Raw genomic sequence first — 17,998 nt, forward strand, 5'->3', positions numbered from 1 at the left:
ACAAAGGAAGTTTTTATTGGGAAATTGGTTGCTCATCCCTTTAAACAAAACACATACAAATGATTTTTCAGAAGAACAGGTCCAGAATGGCTAAGGTATAACTTGCTCCATTTTTGAGAAGAGTTTAGGAGGGCCTTCACCACTGAGGAACTTGTGGCACTAGTTAATGAGGTTTATTTGTCAGACACTGGCCTGTGGGTTTCTTCTGGTTTCCCACATTTGAAATAAATATAATATCATGTCTTTTATTTTTGACTGTGGTAAATATGTATTTCTTTTTTTGCCTTCTTTCAGTGGCCTCAAGCAATCTGAAGCAGAGTCCTGCTACATAAATATAGCACGAACACTTGAATTCTATGGAGTGGAATTGCACAGTGGTAGAGTATGTTTACATTGTGATTTTTTTACCTGGAAAAAAAAAAGAAAAGTTGTGTGTTTTACATGAACTTAATAGCAGCAGAAAAATAACACTAGCGTTTAAGTATTGACTTTAATGTGTGTGTTGCTTTTATTTAAGGTTGGGTAATTTTTTAATACATTTTCAATGTAACATAGGTGTTGGAATTTCAACCATCTAAGCTAGATCTCCTTGAAGGAGTAATAGTGTATTTTTAACATAAATTGTTTCAATACTGCAATATATTTTACTTAATAATCTTACTAAAGTTTATGATTGTCTTAGCGTGAAAACAAATGCTCTGTTTAGTGCTATGATGTAGTTGACAAGTGTTTTAAGAGTTCGTTTTCTCTGAAATTACTGACAGTGTTAAGAATATAGAAGATGTGGTTGTGACTTGGGTTTTTTGGTTGGATGGGTTTGGGTTTTGGTTTTTAAGTTTATTCTTGTATTTCCTGACTTCAGGCTAAATCTAAGCAGTACTTAACAGTGTGGAAGATGACCACTAAAAATCAATTTGAGATCTTTCAGATACAGCCTGTGCATTGATAGGAAACATGTCCCAGTATTTTACTGGCTGCTGGAATGTCATAAAATCATAGAATCTTGGGTTTGGATTTTTTTAGGTATAATAACATCAGTGAATTCATTTTGACAAATATCATGGGAGATTAGTATTTTGGACTGGGACAGAGGAGAGTGGGGAATGATTTTTATTTTCCTGGCAAAGCTCCTGGAGAAAATAGTTTAGCCTAAGTAATCCTTATCAAGTGTTTATTTCTGCTAATGTAGGTTTTCAGATTTTTCTCCTAAAGCTGTTTAAATCGGTATTGATTTTTAAAGGTAGAAAGCTGGAGTAAGCTCTAAGTGATAATAATACAGGGTTTTGCCCTACTTTAGGGTGGCTGTATCATGGTAGGGGCAGCTAACGTACATGCAGTTTATCCCCTGAAATACCTTAGTTTTCTCCCCAAGTGTTAAAATAAAGGGCTATCAATTCTCGATTCCTGCACGATGCTGGCATAAACTGGCAGTTCAGGCATTTCTTCCGATGGAGATTCATCCAGCTCCTCTAGCAACAGTTCTTGGCTAAGCAGAGCAGCAGGTAGCTGAGGATTACTAATAATTTCAGCCGATTCTGGTCTATCTTGAGCATATTTGAGCTGCTACCTGCCTAATGATTTTCTTTTATTATACTCTCAGAGGCAGCATTGATATTCCTCTCATCTTGTCAGTATTCGGTATTAATGCACTATGTATTAAATAGATTGTGCTCATTCTCTATGTACTGCTCTGGTATTTCACTGGAGGTTTATAAATAATGCAAATTTTGTTCAGCTTCATTCATTCATGTGCCATTATCGTGCTTCTATGCAACTATTTTTAAAGGATTTATTGTAGACTTTCCATTGTATTATTAGAGCTATCTGTTCTATTCTTCTGTACCCTCTTAATATAAAGAAATTGGGATTGGATTTACAAGAAAACTGTATATTAACTGAGCACGGAGTACCATCTAGAGGAGCATCTAAGCTACTGAAGTCTTTAACAGAATCCATTACCTTTGGTCATCCTTAAAAATATAGTGTGCAACTACTTTTAAGTCAACCCTGATGTTTTAATCAATGGAGTCTACACTTACATGTGCATTTATGCACGTGTCCATCTCTATTTACTGATTTGTTAATGTATTCGTATGTGTTGATTACAGAGAAATAGGATGCCAAGACTTGTAACTTTTGTAACATCGGTTTGGGTTTAGACTCGAGTTGACAATTCGGTGTCCTCCCCAACCTTTTAATTCAAGCATTTGCTTATATAGAAGCATGTGTTTCCTCTTGAGTTTCTCAATACCTATAAAGGACTGTAAATGCGTTGATTAATTTTTCCAGATAAGCGTGTTAAGCTAATGGGCAGGTTTTAGTTTAATTAGCAATGGATTCTCTTTAGTGTATCATATATCCATGTACACGTATATATTCTTCTAGCATACTCTCTCATATGCAGAAATGTGGTCATCTCCTGCCCAGTCTTTGTTGGCAAGACCTTTTTGGAAAAATAAGGAATTGTTTTCTCTGTCTTTTTAAGCAGCTTAGTCAGGACATTTGTGTTCAGTTCCCAAAATTCTGTGACATTTACCTTGACTGGTCTTCAGAAGTACTTCGACTTCTTTCCCATGGAAAAATTAATAAGGCTGGACTTGAAAATTTAGTTTGATACTGATCTAAAGAATATCTAGAGTAGTAAGACGAACATTATAACTTGTTTTATTGAGTGAAAGTTAATTATACCTGGTAGATAATATCTGAGGAAAGAGTATGTGAAGAGAAATCCAAATATGTGGTTGAACTTTTGCCTCAGGAGTAGCAACTTAAGTATAGAAAACTTGAAAATTAATTTATAAGTAGATAAGTGGGAATAACACAAACTGCATCTGTGTTCTTACAGTATTTTTCTTTTGCAGGATCTCCATAATTTAGACCTCATGATTGGGATTGCATCTGGTGGAATTGCTGTATATAGAAAACTCATCTGCACAAGCTTCTATCCCTGGTAAAATCCTTTACTAGTAAAGAAATATGTCTAGCCTTTTCAGTCTTATTTTCATTTGCTGTAACATTTATTCCAAAGAAGCCTGCAGTGCATAAATTTCTTCATTATGGAATATCATTGTATTTGCTGGTATTGAGAGAGAAATTAAACCTGTTGCCTAGGCTTTTAATTTTCTAAGACTTTTGAACTCCTTGCACTATGTGAAGTCTTGAGATAATTCACACAAAGGTGTAAGTATATAATTAGGAGGACCCTGTGATCTTAGAGATTTGCTGTTGTTATATGCACCAATATGTCTTTGTAAACGAAACGAACAACAGTATTACTAGTAAAGCTCAACAGCTAATAGTTTGGGGTTTTTATCCTGTCCCTCAGCAAGAAGGTATTTGCTTCATCGAAATAAAATGTAGAATTACTGCTTTGGAGTTTCAGGTCTACTGGAACTTGGATAATATAGACAAATTTTTGAAAGTCATCAAACAAGGCTATGTAACGTAAACAAGGCTTACGTTACTTGTTAATAGAACATTAACAGGTTTTGGATTTTCAGGGAGAGACCTTTGCATTATTCTGTGATACTGAAAATCTTAGAATGTGTCATAATGCTTCTTTGTACAGTTTATTTTTTACAGCAGTGTGTACAAGAAGTCTAACACAAATGACATTAGAAATTAGTTAAGCTATAATTATTTATAGTACTTATGAGCTTTATTAGTTATCCTAAGAATGATAACATAAAATTAGAAATTATATGGAGGCTGGGCATTTCCATAAGGTTTTGTACTGGGTCAGAAAGAATTCTTTCCACTTTTTCTTATTTAAGATAAGTTGTGAATTTGTTTTGCATACTTTAGCAAGTAAAGCTTTATCGTGTTATGCATGATTTCATTATGTAATTTGTGGCAGTTTTCCTGTAGAATAGTTTCAGTAAGATGGCTTAGTGTTCTTAATCATGACAGAAAAGTGCATTCTAATGGGTTGAACTTGCTTTTTGCCCCTTAATTATATAAAAAGGTCCTTTTTAGAGATATTCCTTAAAGAAACAGGTCATTCCATTCTTTCATTTATGAACCCAACCATATAGGTATTTCCTAGGGGAAAACAATAAAACTGGTTTCAATTTAAATTTTGGTGGAAAATGTACTGCACAGTCTCTGGATTTTTCTTTTATTTCTTTGCAGTGAGTTGTATTTCAACTCACTTGGATGTTCTGTAGCCATCACAAATGTCTGTCAATAATGCTTTCATACAGCACAGCAACATGTTGTATTTTTCCATTTCTAATGCACACTAAGGGATAAAATACTTTTACCTTTCACCTTTGTGCCCTGAGCTCTGCCCTTTCATTTGTCAATCTCTCAGCTTCTCTAAACAACTGCAGGTTTTAAAAACTGCCAGCTGGAGGCACATTTTCTGTCTTGGGCAAGTCTTGCTCTGCCAACTTGGTGACCTCAGGTATGAGCAGATAATAGTTATTCCTGAACTCCATAGCAATGGCATTTTAAAATCCAGGATGATATGATTTATTCTTGTGAAGGAAGAGGGAGCTTTATAGCACATAAGACAGGAGGAATCCACAACTTCCTGTGCTTTTACTCTTGGAGAGCATAGAGAAATAAAATACAGAAGCTAAATCAACATTCACAAAAACATTCTCATTTACAAAAAGAAATTTAGGGAATATAACCCACAGATTTTTCATCTTAGGCAGCAATATTTTCAGTTGACAGCTAATGCAATTGTTCCAAGCTTTCCTACTCTCTCTCTAAAAATATCTTCTCGAGAAGAGCAAAACCTCACTACATAGGGGATAACTTTTTCCTATTTCTTTCTGAACGAATTAGTCTTATTTCTTTAGGTAGGAATGGTGTCCATTCCCTGCCCAGCCCAGTCTCCCTCACTCAAACAAGCAAACAAGGAAACTCACCAAAGCAGGCTACGCTGTGCTGCATTTCAGTATAAACTTTCAATTTCTTTTTAGACCTCAAAGCAGGATATATTTCTGTAATGTCTGGAGTTTTAATGTGTCATGAGCTGAAAGTGTGGAGGTAAGGAGATTCCTTACAGAGCAGGATATGCCTGAAAATACAAAAAGACCCTATTCAGATAATTGGAATAATATTTAGGCTTTTTATGTAACACCACTTGTACTAAGTAGTTTCTCCTGTAGGCTGAGCAGGCTTCACCATAAACGTGGTGGAACTCAAGGTGGCAGCAGACACCATCAAAGCACTCTTTCCAAAACTTTTAAGTACTCTGCAGCATTAGTGCATGACAATACAACTATGCCATATGGTAGTAGTCAAAGGGGACCCAAAAGTTTTCAGGAACAGAAGCAGTGACAGAGTACTGCCTTGGCAAAAGGCTGATTTTCAATCAAAGCAACCTACATAAAGAGCTGACTGATCAGTCAGAGGCAATCCAAGTCAAGACAAGTTTAAAAAATATCTCTGGATTTAATGTAGTTTTCTATATGCTCTGTAAAGTTATTCTTGGGGTTGCTTGACTGTTTTGTGATAATTTCCAAATGCATTTTGCAAGTAAAATATTATATTTATGGCAAAAACCATACAAGCACTCTACATAGGCAGCAATTGAGGTTATGCGTTAAATGCTATTCAATGTGTGCAGTTTCTTTGCTTTGAAAACTTCAGAGAAACTGCTAGAGGAATAGTGGGTAGTGGGGAATGAACAATATGTCCCACATGATGATAGCAATGCAGAAACTGAAGTAAAAGCTAAGATGACCTTCAACATGGTTCATACCTGATGAGGACTAAGATGCTGTGAAATGTTATCAGTTGACAAGAATATTCTGAAACTTCTAGCAGCAACCTTCCAAAATATTTTCATGGTGGGTTTTTTTTTTTCCTCAGGCAAATATTAAATGGTCAGACCTTAAATAACTTTCCCAAGGCATCCATATGATTCCAGCTGATCACAGATTATGCTGTTTTTTTTTCCAAAATATGTAGATTTACAGTTATTGAAGTAGAAGTATTGCAGAGAAAATTTAGGTATTTTAGGCAAATCTTGTTTTGCTGTAGGAAGGTGTGTGGGTTCCTAGCAGTTTGTTTAATTTAGCAAAACTGATAAGCATTTAACTATATTGAAAATTGCTTGAGCACCAATTCCAACTGTAATCCTTACCTTAGAAATTCTTTATTCATATTTATATATATATATATATATATATGAGGTGTTTAGTTCTGTATAAAATTGTCACATAAGTTATGTAGGAATGTTAAATTAAGTGAAAAGTGTATTAACATTCATTATTAGAGTTTTCATACTTCTACAATTATGATTTTAACTACAGTGTTTAGTTATTCCTACAAGTGCATGGTATTTTTCACATTATGAAGCCAATTCTGTGAAGTGTCTGGGAAACGTCAGATGTTGTATGACCAACCTTGTCATGTCATTAGGTTCTTAAATTTTGTTCCTTTAGTCACAGTTGTCATATGATTCTTAAGTTATAGAAACTTGACACGCTCAACATTTGTGCAGCTTGGTAAAGGATGTCATCAAGTTTTTGATGCAAGAATAGATTTGGTGGGAGAGAATTGCTAGTGAACTATTTAAGGAGTAAATGAGGAAGAATCTTAATTTTAAAAAGGCTTTTCCTTTTTAGCTAGAACTTTTCCTTTGATTTTCTTGACACCTATTTGCTAATCAACACAGGAGATGAGTATTATTCACTGAATATTTAATAGGTACAATCTTTTAGGTTTGCTGTATGTGGTATTATTTTTCATTGTTTTATCCCTCTTACTGTTTAGTATTTCACAGTCTGTTTCTTTCTTTTAGGGTAAATATATTAAAAATTTCCTTTAAAAGGAAAAAGTTTTTTATACAACAACGACAAAAACATGTAAGTAGTCCATTTTCTTTTGCTCAAGCAGTCATGATCAATTTTTTTTTCCTTAAATGTGAAGACAATAAAATGTGGATGAGAAGGCTTTGTTGTGGTAACCTTCCTTTGAAATTCTGTTTTAACTTGGCCTTACTGTTCTGGTGCTCTTGTCATCTCTCTGTTTCCCATTGTTGTGTCCTTTCTGATACTGAATCCTTCCACATTCAGTCTGTTGGACTGTATCTTTGCTATGCAGGTTTCTTCTCCCTTGAGGACTTGGTAAATGCAGATCTTTAGTAACCTAGTTTCCCTTATCTTGTCAGTATCTGCTGTTCTGTTCTTTGATGCTCTTCCTGCCCTGTAGAGTTCCTTAGTGCAGTGAATCTACTAAACAGCTTAGGAGGACTTTGTGAGGTCCTTTCTGATTATGGGTCTCACTTCTGGGGGAAAGGATGATTCCTGAAGAAAGGTAGATCTCTGCAGCCAAAAGACATAAGGTTGGAAACGGGGATAGTGCTCCTCCTGCTGCATTTCACATGGACAGCTTTAGAAGTTGGCAAAATAAATGAAGATAGCTGATAAAGCTGATGTAAAAGTTTTCTACTTTAACAGACATCTTCATAATGCTGTGTGCTTTTTACAGAACAGAAGTTCTGTATATTAGTCTATCTAATGGGGGGGGGGGGGTGGGGGGTGGATCTTGATTACAATGCTGTGCTGCCACAATATGAACAGATAAATTTAAACGTTCTTTTCTCTTTGTAAAAAGCTACCTGATGTTCTGGTCATGCAGAAATTAGTGACTAGCAGGTATACGTATATTTTCATTCAATTGAGGATAGAACTTGAATAGATAGTAAAAGGTAAATGTTAAAAGAAACCTAAACTTTATGAAGTCTCTTTCCAGTAATAAATGAGCTCTTTAAACTGATAAGAGTTGTGTTCCAAGAAGACTTTTTGACCCACACTGATTAGAAGGTCTGCTGAACACAGATTGCTATAGATGCTTTTTTCCTATCCAAAAGGAGAATGTTTTCATCCCCACCCACCCCCACCCAAGTTTTGTGGGTATCTTCCAAATTTGAGGAGTGTTCATGTATGAACTCATGCTTACTTTTCAGGGCTCATGTGTAAATGAAGTTACTATCTAGAGACACTGTTACTGTATGAATGCTTACACACATAGCATGCACAAATGACACTATTTTCTCTTTTGAGAGAGTATGTCCTAACCCACTGTAGAGGGATCTTAAGTTTTATGGAGGCTGTATGCTTCTGAATATACTGTTTCTGTGCAAACTTATCTCAGTCCGTGTGTATTTCACTGTATGAAGAAGCGAGTGATTGGCAAACTATTCTATTAGCTTGTGAGTGTACTTGTATTTGAATTACACTCAGTGTAATTATATTACACTTGCAAGTATTACCCTTTAGATTTGAGAATTAAAAATTCACTGATAAGTAGTCATTTTAAATTCTAAATATCTTCAAGTATACAAATATGGGCAAGCTTATGGACAGCAATTTCCAAATGTGTCTGTGAGAATGAATGTAGGAACAGAACCCTCTCTGAGGGGATTAGTAACAGGTAATAGTAAAATGAATGTATTTACAGGTTTTGGTGTTTTTTTTTAATATGGAAGAATTCAGTGACAATGTATAACAGTCTCTGGACTTAAAATTGTGTACAATGTGTGTTTGTTGCATAAAGACTTGACTGCTGTCAAAAATGGAATTTCTCTTTCTGGAGACCTTTGAAGAGGACAGTATTCTTAAAGCTTGCTCAATTAAGTGTTTGATAAATGGTGACAGTTCAAGGTCCTTGATTCTTTTAACTAATCTCCTTTTAAGTGATCATAGCTCTTTATTTCATAACCCTCTGAGATTACAGTAATGCACACTGTATCATGCTTAAAGATCTACAGAACTGTAGGAAAAATGGGGCCAGCATCATGACCTTTTTACTCTTTCTCAATAGATATGAAAAAGCAGACCAGGTGTGCTGTTAAATCTCTAGGTATATCCATCCTTGACACTTAGCCTCCTTTGCTTGAAATTTAGGGCAGCTAGCCTGCAGTACTTCAGTGATACTGCTGGGATAAGCTTTCTCTTGCAGTGCAGTAGGAGTGGGGGCAGCTGGATTACTAGAAGTTTTCTCCAGAATGGTAGGTCACTTGGGGTTTGCGTAGGTACGTGAGGGTGAAAATAAAGAAGATGGAAGAATGTGGAGAAAGCAGAGCAGATACTGCGTATTTATTGGCAAGATTTTATTAAAGTTCGTGAAAATGCTGTAACATTTCTGTTTTGTGTGTCATGTAGATTTCTTTACAGAATCTACAGAAAGTTCTCAGAGGCTATGAATTTGCAGTCATCTGAGATGTGCTGTGTTTATTTTCCTTATTTCTCTTACTCCTTTTTTTCTTATGACCCTGTTCTGAAGAGTCAGCTTACCTTATTTCACTTTCTCCCTGCTCCTCACCTTCTCTTTTACCCTCCCACTGCTTCAGTCTGTTGATCATCTACTTGATAGGAGTACACAATATTTCTGTATCTACTGAAGAGCTACATAAGGACTGGGGAGCAGGACTGATGAATCAGTGAATGTCTGATGCTATAAAAGCTCATAGACTTAATGAAGGGTGCAAGATTTAAAATAGGAATAGAAACTATGCGGGTTTACAGGCAACATTTTAAAGCTTCCAGAAATGAAACTTTATTTCAAATGTGCTTATCTAATGCTTAAAACCAACTTCATTTTCTGCATATTAAAATATATATTGATATGCTGTAAATATTTTCAAATTCTCTGTGAATTATAGAGGCATACATCTGATGCAAAGTTCTTCCCTGATGCTGAAATAGCAAGACACTCACTTTAGCTATTGGGATTTGTTCCCTTTACCTTGGTGGCACAAATTTCTCTAATCCTCATTTCTTAATAACTATTAAAATACTGTTCTTTTTGAACTTGTTGGATGGACATTAGATACTTGGATCCTGCTAGAGCTGTCTTCACCTTTAAAACTGCATGGATTTAACAGCATGACTTGCAAGGTGGTCTGTTATTGAGCCAGATGGTTAACAAAATGTTTTGTTAATTTAAAAATGAAGTGCATCCTTCTGAAACTCCTGAAAGGATTTTTTCCTAATTTAAGTACCTATTTAGACTTTTAGCTCATTTAAAAGCTGCTATGAAGGTTCTGTGACAACAGTTGGGAAGAACACACTCTTGATGTAGAGAGCAAGATTAATTACTATTTTCAAACCTAAATTTAAGCCCAAGATATTAGGTGTACTTAATTCCTTATCTTTATGCTATGGCTTTACAGTACAATTGAGATGTTTGGATAAAGTAATTTTTTGTGGCAATTGAAATTTCAGTACTCCAGGCTAACAAAAATACCAATACACTTCCTTTTGTTTGTCTTTTGGAGTAGTAAAACACTTAAAGTAGCATTTAACCACCATAGAATGTGCACAAATGCCATTTGTCATTACATCTTTAAGTGATGTATGCTTTTTGTACTGCAAGAAATTCTGAGTTAAAATTTCACTATGCTTGCACACTTTATTTTTATATGAGCTAATTAGAAGCAACTGTGGCAAACTGACAAAGATATGAATTGATTCCAGTATACATGAGGCTCAAATAAAAAACCCTGTTTCTTAAACAGAAAAACATTCCTGAAAGTTTTCATCAGGTAAATGTTTTGCAGTGCCTATGTAAAACCAAGAGGCAAATCCTTTTTATCTTTCTCTTAAGATTCTCATTGGTTTTCTAAAATAGTGACTTCAATTGCAGATTCTCTGAACTAGTCTTAAAGTGATTTGCAGAATGTGACATTGTTCTCTGATACGGGGCATTTGTAAAATGTTGCCTAGAAATAAAAGGAATACAGGAAAACCAGATTGAATATTCCAGCCAAAATGTTCTGTAGTTACTTCCTAGCAGTATTGTTGCTGTGGGAAAAAAAAAAAAAAAAGCAAAAGGACAATAGCAACTAGAAATCAAGGTGTTACCAGATGGGACCTCTGTTTCTTGCTGGACTGGATGAGAAGGCTGTATTAGGTCTTTGAGTCCTTTAATAAAATGTCTTTGCAACATAAATCCTGACTTTCTGTGAAGTATGAGCTAGAAAGGGCTTTACCGGGTTAGTTGCCTGCCTAATTATATGCCAAGATGTCAAAATTCAGTCATAATTCAGAGCAGCTGGAAAAAGATGAGCAATGAAATTGAAAACTTGCTTTTTCTTCTCTAAAGTGCTGATCTGTATCAGCAATTAACTCGGGTCTCACATTATCTTCCTTTCTCCTCTTTGCTTTACTCTTCATTCCACTTTCTTTGCATCAATAACTGTATTAACTAACCAAAGCTTATCTTGTACAAAGATTTATCTGAAATAGCTCCACAAGTGCTATGGTTGGTGAGGGCATAAATATGGGTGGCACAATTGTGTTACAACAGTGTTTCACTGGCACTTCGGCACTGAAGTTACAAGTAAGAATTTGCACCAAGACACACAAGCTTTGTATTATGCTTTCTTTTAATTTCCTCAGTGGCCTCATGTTATCATCCAGGAAATATGATTGAATTTGGACAGCAGTAGCAGCAGCTTCGATCCCATCACAGCTATTTTCTTTCCCCCAAGATGGATCACTGTTAACATCCTTAGTATTTTCTATGAGATTGTCAAGGAGATGATTTTTGCAGACTGTGGCTCTTGAAAGAACATTATTGAGGTCTTACATGAAGAGTTTGAATTTAAAGATTGGGGTTGTTTGTTTTTTTTTCCTTTTCTACATTACACCCTTAATGTAATGTTTAAAAGAGGGTTTTTTTTGTCATAGGGGCTCAAGATATGACTGGAAACCTGAAACTCTATTTAGCTACTTAATATTACACTTGTACATGCAAAATTTTTGCCATTCTAGACTTAAATATTTCCTTAACACTGTAAGGATTAGAAACTGAAAAACTTAATAGTTTTCAATATTGCTTAAATTTGTGGAGTGCCCATTTTTCAATTTAGAATTTCATATAATCACAGGGCTATTTTGACTCTCTCCAGCTCAAAATCTACTAATTCTACTCAAAATTCTACTAAATCTACTCAAAATTTTTTGTTTCCCTAAATGCATTTTTCCTTTTAAGAGAAAAGTAATTTTATTGCTGTTTTATGAGCTTATTCTACTGTGTTTGATCTGCTTGTATATATTGAAACATGGCATTTCTTACTCTTACAGAATGAATCCAGAGAGCATATTGTTGCCTTCAACATGTTAAATTACAGAGCATGCAAAAATCTTTGGAAATCTTGTGTAGAGCATCACACATTTTTTCAGGCAAAGAAGTCACTACCTCATGAAAGAAAGATACTGTCAAATTATTGGACCCTGGGTTCTAGAAATCCAGCAAAGTAAGTATTGTGTGAAAGTATGTATTGCTTTGTAGTGTGAACAAAAGGATTTGTATCGGTGATAGCTCAAGTTGGAGTGACAGGTTTCGGTTCTGCATATAGCTGTGTCCCAGTCTGTATGCAAGCCATGTCTTCAATAATTCTTTTCGTCGAAATTGTGTCAGCATTGAAGGAGGTTGCCTTCAGATTTCACCACCTTAAGTATCACAGCTTTTTAATCAAGAATTTGTGGCTTTCTTGTACTGCATTCTCTTACACTCATGTGAGGCACATATCCTACTGTTTATTTCATCAGATAGTTGAACTCTTGGAACCCTTTAGTACAGTTTCTTATTTGCACATCTCTGTACCCTTCTAGGTTCTCTTAGCTTAAGGTAGTAGTGACATTCTATTTAAATTAGGCTCTGAGTTGCATAAATTGCCCTTAAACCTTTCTCTAAAGGCAGGCTGAATCGTATGTCCCAGATTCTGAGAGGTAAGTTCATTCAGCATTTCTGGACTGAATGCTGAATAACCTCTTCTAGGTGCATTCTTATTCCTTGCTGAAAATACAAAAAAAATACTTATTTTTTTCCTACAAAGGATAACCTTGATAATAGGTGAGAGCAAGGAACTGTCACCTCAATATGTTACAACCCATTCCAGAAAGGCGTTGGCAACCTTTCAGTATGTTGCTGTGAAGTATGCTTGTATTTGACATCTGAAGAACAGCTATTTGGAGTTCAAGAGATTGTTCTGTACCTTAACTGAAATGTCTAAAGAATATATTGTTAAAGTGATTCTGTGGACAGGGTTAGGGGTTTGGATTAGGGGTTGGAACTCTGGCTTCCATCACACAAGTTACATTGCACCTCAAAAGTCACCTGCATTGGAAAAGGCATGAACAGGCCTTTGTAAGAAAAGGGAAGCTGATTAATGCAAGATATGTGGAATTCTTCAAGATGCATTTTTTGTAATAAATCTTCCTTTTCTACTCTCCCTCTCTGCTTCACCCATATAAGGCTTCTTTAAAAGAACTCTTTGGGTTTGTAGAGGACCAGAGAAGTTTGGTGGCTTATCGCTGCATACAGAAGACTTACAGAAATAAAATGGGTAATACAGGGTAATACAGGCAAAAGCTTCTCATGAGTTCATGGACTATGTGTTAACTAAGATTGAAAATACACATGGGTAACTGATTTTGATATGTTGACACTTCATATTAAGTTTTCCCTCTTAGTTTTTCAAACTGGGAAAAGCTTTAAAAGTACATGTTTGGAAGATGAAGGAATTAATTTGCTTTATAAACATGAACAAGATATGTAAAATACTTCAGAATGTAAAAAGAATGGTTTGGGTTCCTTGTTATCTTTTACTTGTTTAAATGAAAAGCAGCACAATGTGAGGCATACTTAAGGTTTGATATTTGCATGAGTAATATTCACAGCGTAAACTTTATGCAACGTAAACTTGATTGCATACTGTGCTATCCCAGCTGCCCATTGTGTACTGCACAGGACTTAGTAAGCCAAACGTGGTTTCTCAGAAATTGCTTCTTTTACCTGAGAAATCTTAGGCCTGTAAACTTGAGAATGGGGAACTTATTTCCCTGCTTGTCTTGTAGAATGCTGTGTAAAAAGTTGTATAAAAGTTAGTTTATCTCAATTTTAATATGGTTTAAATTTTTCTTTATGCTGTATAATTCCATTATTAAGATACTTGTATTGCTTTCCTAGCTGAGGTTCAGGTTCTGATGCAACCCTTATCTTGTCAGGCTCTTGTCACAAGAAGTAGTGCAGACTTGGAGATCTGATTTTCATGTCAGATCTTTCTCTTATGTTTTATTGCTGTGAGGAACACATCACTCAAATTTGGCTTCCTTCTGGAAACACTGTGGTCTGGTGTAGCTCTTACTTGGTGATACAGCAGATAGACGGTTAAAGTAGTCCTGTGTTCAGTGAATTAGTAAATTGTTATGCCTTTGTGAGTTTTAACAGTCACATGTAGAATCTTTTGCCTGTACTTGAACCATGTTTTTTTTAGGCACTCAGTTCAGTGCCAATAAGACATACCAAATTTCCTGTTTTCCCCTCCATCTTCTTAAACACAACTGGGTTGAAAATAACTCTCAGAAAAAGTTATTTTTGCGCAGGCTTGTGATTAGCATTGTAGGAAGAATCAACAAATAGTTTTATTACCACAAGTGAAGGACAGCAAATGGCTCTGTGAGAATGCAAATACACAAATAAAGAGGGGTAAGCACGGGGGACTCTTTAAAACACATTAATTATAAAATTGACTTTGAGAAGTATATTTTATGTCATTTAAGTTTTCTGCGCAAAGTAATTAATGCAGTGGTTTTTTATTTCTTTTCAGGTCTGTAAACAGCCAGTACTGCAGAAAAGTTATAGGTGGGATGGTCTGGAACCCATCTATGAGACGATCTTTATCTGTTGAGCATCTAGAGACCAAAAGCCTTCCTTCTCGATCACCTCCTGTTACCCCTAATTGGTAAATCCAATTTCAGCTTTTCCCACACCTTCCAGCCTCCTACCTTTTCTTGTTGTATGTACTCCAGCAGAATAATTATGTCATGTGTACATATACATTCAAACATAGTTATTCTGAGAATACATATGACAACAGGAGAAGAGTGGGTGTCTCTTATCTCAACTTTAGCAAGGCTTTTGATAATGTCTGCCAAAACATTATAGCCAAGTTAAGACACTGTGTTCTAGAAGGGTGGATAGCAATACAGTTTAAAAAAATATAAATTAAACAAAAATAAAAGTATGTCTGGACTCAGAGGGGAGTTGTTTTAATGGGTCATACTTTGCCTGGAGGCCAATAACAAGTGGAGTACTTCAGAGGTCTGTCCTGGGACCTGTCCTGCTTAAAATCTCTGTGACCTGGAGGAAGCAATGGAGTGCTTGCTCATTAAGTTTGCAGACACCAACCTGGAGGGGTGAGTCAATATGCCTGGGGCAGGGCTGCTATCCAGTGGGACCTTGGAAGTCTGGAGAAATGGGCCAGTAGGTACTACATGAAATTCAGTGAAGGCAAAAACAATGGCCTGGGAAAGAAGAACCCAGTGCAACACTATTGTCTGCAATGCAACCATCTGGAAAAGGATTTGGTAATTTTAGGTAGCAAGCTGTACATGAGCTATGTTAATACCTGGTAGACGAAGGGAAGTGGTTATCCCCCTTTTGCTCAGCATTCATTAGACCTTATTAGAATGCTGCAGCCACTTTTGGGTCTGCTATTACAAAATGGACACTGACAAACTGGAGCAAACTCAGCAAAAGCCAGCAACCACCAAGGTAGCCAGGAGGCTGGAGCACTTACAAGGAGAGGCTGAGACAACTGCACCTTTTCAGCCTGGAGAAGCAAAGTTTTCTCAAATGCCTAATAACATCCTAGCAATACTTAGGAGGAGGCTATCTGGAGGATGAGGCCAGATTCTTTAGTGTTGCATAGGGGGAGGATGAGGTAACACATATGTATGTTGAAATGAGAGACTCTGGACATAATGCAAAGCTACTTCAACACAACGAGAGCTGAGCGGTGGTTGCTAAGAGAAGCTGTGAGCTCTCCATCCTTCCAAGTTTTTTGATATCTGACCGGATAAAGATTTAAGCAGCCTGCTCTGACCTCAATTGATCCTGCTTTGAGCACAAAGTTGGACTAGATGACCTCTATGTCTCCCTTTGAACCTGAATTATCCTACAATTAGAACTAGCAATACAAGTAGCATTTTAGAGGGAGGGGAGATCTAATCAGTTCTGTGTACTGAACCTAGCAATGTATGATTGCCTAGTATACCATATTAGATGTTTAAAAATTATTTAGAGCAAGACCTATAGGCCTGTCATGAAGATTTCAGAACACAGATTTCAATAGCATAGAAATTTCACTTGGATAAAGTTTTAGAAATTACTCTGATCTTCCAACTTGTGTTTGTGTTCCTTATTTTTAAGGCGGAGTCCTAGACTACGTCATGAAATTCGTAAACCACGACACTCATCTGTAGATAACCTTACAAATGAGATTAGTTATATTACTGAAACAGAGGATGTTTTTTATACGTATAAGGGCTCGCCAACCTCAAAGGACAGTGATTCAGAGTTCTCTCAAAACCGTAGTCCACAGAGGAGGTAAGGACATCTGCAAATAATTCATTGCCTGTTTTTACATTTTATAAAAACACCAAACAAAATCCCAAAAGGCTTTAGTATAAAACAGTCACCATTGGTTATAGCATTAAAATGAGCTCAAACAATGTTGGTTTTGCATTAGCTTTATTTTGACAAATTGCAAAACTCCAAATGCTGTGACACAAAAGCCAGTTCTCAGTCATTGAGTTCTCAGTAAAATTAGAGACTCTGTTAAGGCATGCCTGCGCGTATCTGTAATATCCTGTTTCCTAGTAGCTTCTGCAACTCTTTCCTACCTGTTATAAACTTTTACTTTTTTTTTCCTGTTTTGAGGAGGGGAGGGAGGAAGACTTCAGCTCAGCACTGTCAGTTGAAAGAGTGTATTTGAGTGAAGACAAGAACATAATGATGCTAGCGGTCATCCATCTTTTTCTCTCAGAGGAACTGTAGATTACTGGTCTAATGGCAGTGCCTGCCTTTTGCCTACAAGCATTTTTGCTGTATTCCTTGAGGACCAGATTTAATCTCCCCTGCAGCACTCTGACCACTGCTAGCTTTGCTTCCAGGGCTTGAAGCAGCTATCTTTGTGCACTGATTGTTTTCTCATATATTACATCTCACTCTTATTTTACAGTGGCAGCTTAATGAGCAACTTCAGATTAACACAATATTAACTTCAGAATTAATGTAGAAAGTCATTGATTGTTCAGTCTCAAAGACAAAACCCAAACCAGAGCCACTTTAAAACTCTCAACTGGGAAAATACTATGTATTAAAATGCACGTTCATGTGTAATGTTGCAAAAGGAATATGGTTTCCAGTGATCCTTAGTAACTTTAAGGCAAGATGTATTTTGAGAAGCAACGTATTAATGGAAGCTGATAGGACTCGTCTATCTCTGTGCTAGTGTGCAGCTGTTAAGTGTAGCTTTCAAGAATGGATTTAAACTGTTTTCTTCAAATTTTAATACAGTAATATTGTTCTACGTTACAGCAGAGAGGTTTCTATAAGAAAAGGGAAAAACTATCATGGGTCCATATTTGGAGTTTGTCACTGTGGTGTTTTAAATTGTTCTATTTTTCTGACTGGAAGTCAGATGAGCCTTAGTACTAGTAGTATCAGTAATAGCCATGATAATATATAAAACAATGTGTCTAGATGCTGTGAAGTCATAGCTAGAAAGCCATGTCTTTCCTGTGCTTTAACATTTACAGATTATACACTTTTAGTAGTATTTTATGAGTAAAAATAATGTGGCTGACCATAACAGGATATTATGAGGATAGAAGCTGTAGACGGAAAACTAAGTTGCCATGCTTTATTCTGTAACTGGTAGACTGTATCCTGCCAGTTAGTATGTTGTTGGTTTTTTTTCATTTATTTTCCTTTTCCTTTTCTTCCACTGTATTTTTTCTCTTTCGTTCCTGTTTCACCTGTTCTATGCCTACTGAGAATGGAGTGGGAAAACCTGTTTTTATGCAGTTTCTTGTACAGTGAAAATAGGATGTTCCAAATTTGAAAATAGCTACTACGCTGTATCTGAGTAATATCACTCACTGTGGGGAAGATGGCTGTTATTACCTCATATAAATCAAATTTTCTATATGTCTTCTCCCCAACACATTCTTGGTATCTTGGG

The 17,998-nt window shown here is 36.1% G+C and overlaps 1 protein-coding gene across 6 annotated transcripts in view; it reads left to right on the plus strand.

Annotated features, from left to right (window-relative positions):
* Nucleotides 1–17,998, plus strand: part of PTPN3 (protein tyrosine phosphatase non-receptor type 3) — a 152,826-nt gene that overhangs the window by 95,479 nt on the left and 39,349 nt on the right. For 5 of the 6 annotated variants that reach the window (XM_057423071.1, XM_057423070.1, XM_057423072.1 and 2 more), the window contains 6 exons: nucleotides 295–382; nucleotides 2,862–2,950; nucleotides 6,761–6,824; nucleotides 12,051–12,223; nucleotides 14,579–14,713; nucleotides 16,183–16,359. In XM_057423071.1, coding sequence (XP_057279054.1) covers nucleotides 295–382; nucleotides 2,862–2,950; nucleotides 6,761–6,824; nucleotides 12,051–12,223; nucleotides 14,579–14,713; nucleotides 16,183–16,359 — 726 coding nt within the window. The remainder of the gene's footprint in view (nucleotides 1–294; nucleotides 383–2,861; nucleotides 2,951–6,760; nucleotides 6,825–12,050; nucleotides 12,224–14,578; nucleotides 14,714–16,182; nucleotides 16,360–17,998) is intronic. The other variant, XM_057423075.1, reaches the window with a different exon arrangement.

The sequence above is a fragment of the Pezoporus wallicus genome, unplaced genomic scaffold (assembly GCF_028554395.1).
Source record: "Pezoporus wallicus isolate ANWC-B61680 ecotype Strahan unplaced genomic scaffold, APGP_CSIRO_Pwel_v1 contig_749, whole genome shotgun sequence".
NCBI classification, from domain to species: Eukaryota; Metazoa; Chordata; class Aves; order Psittaciformes; family Psittacidae; genus Pezoporus; species Pezoporus wallicus.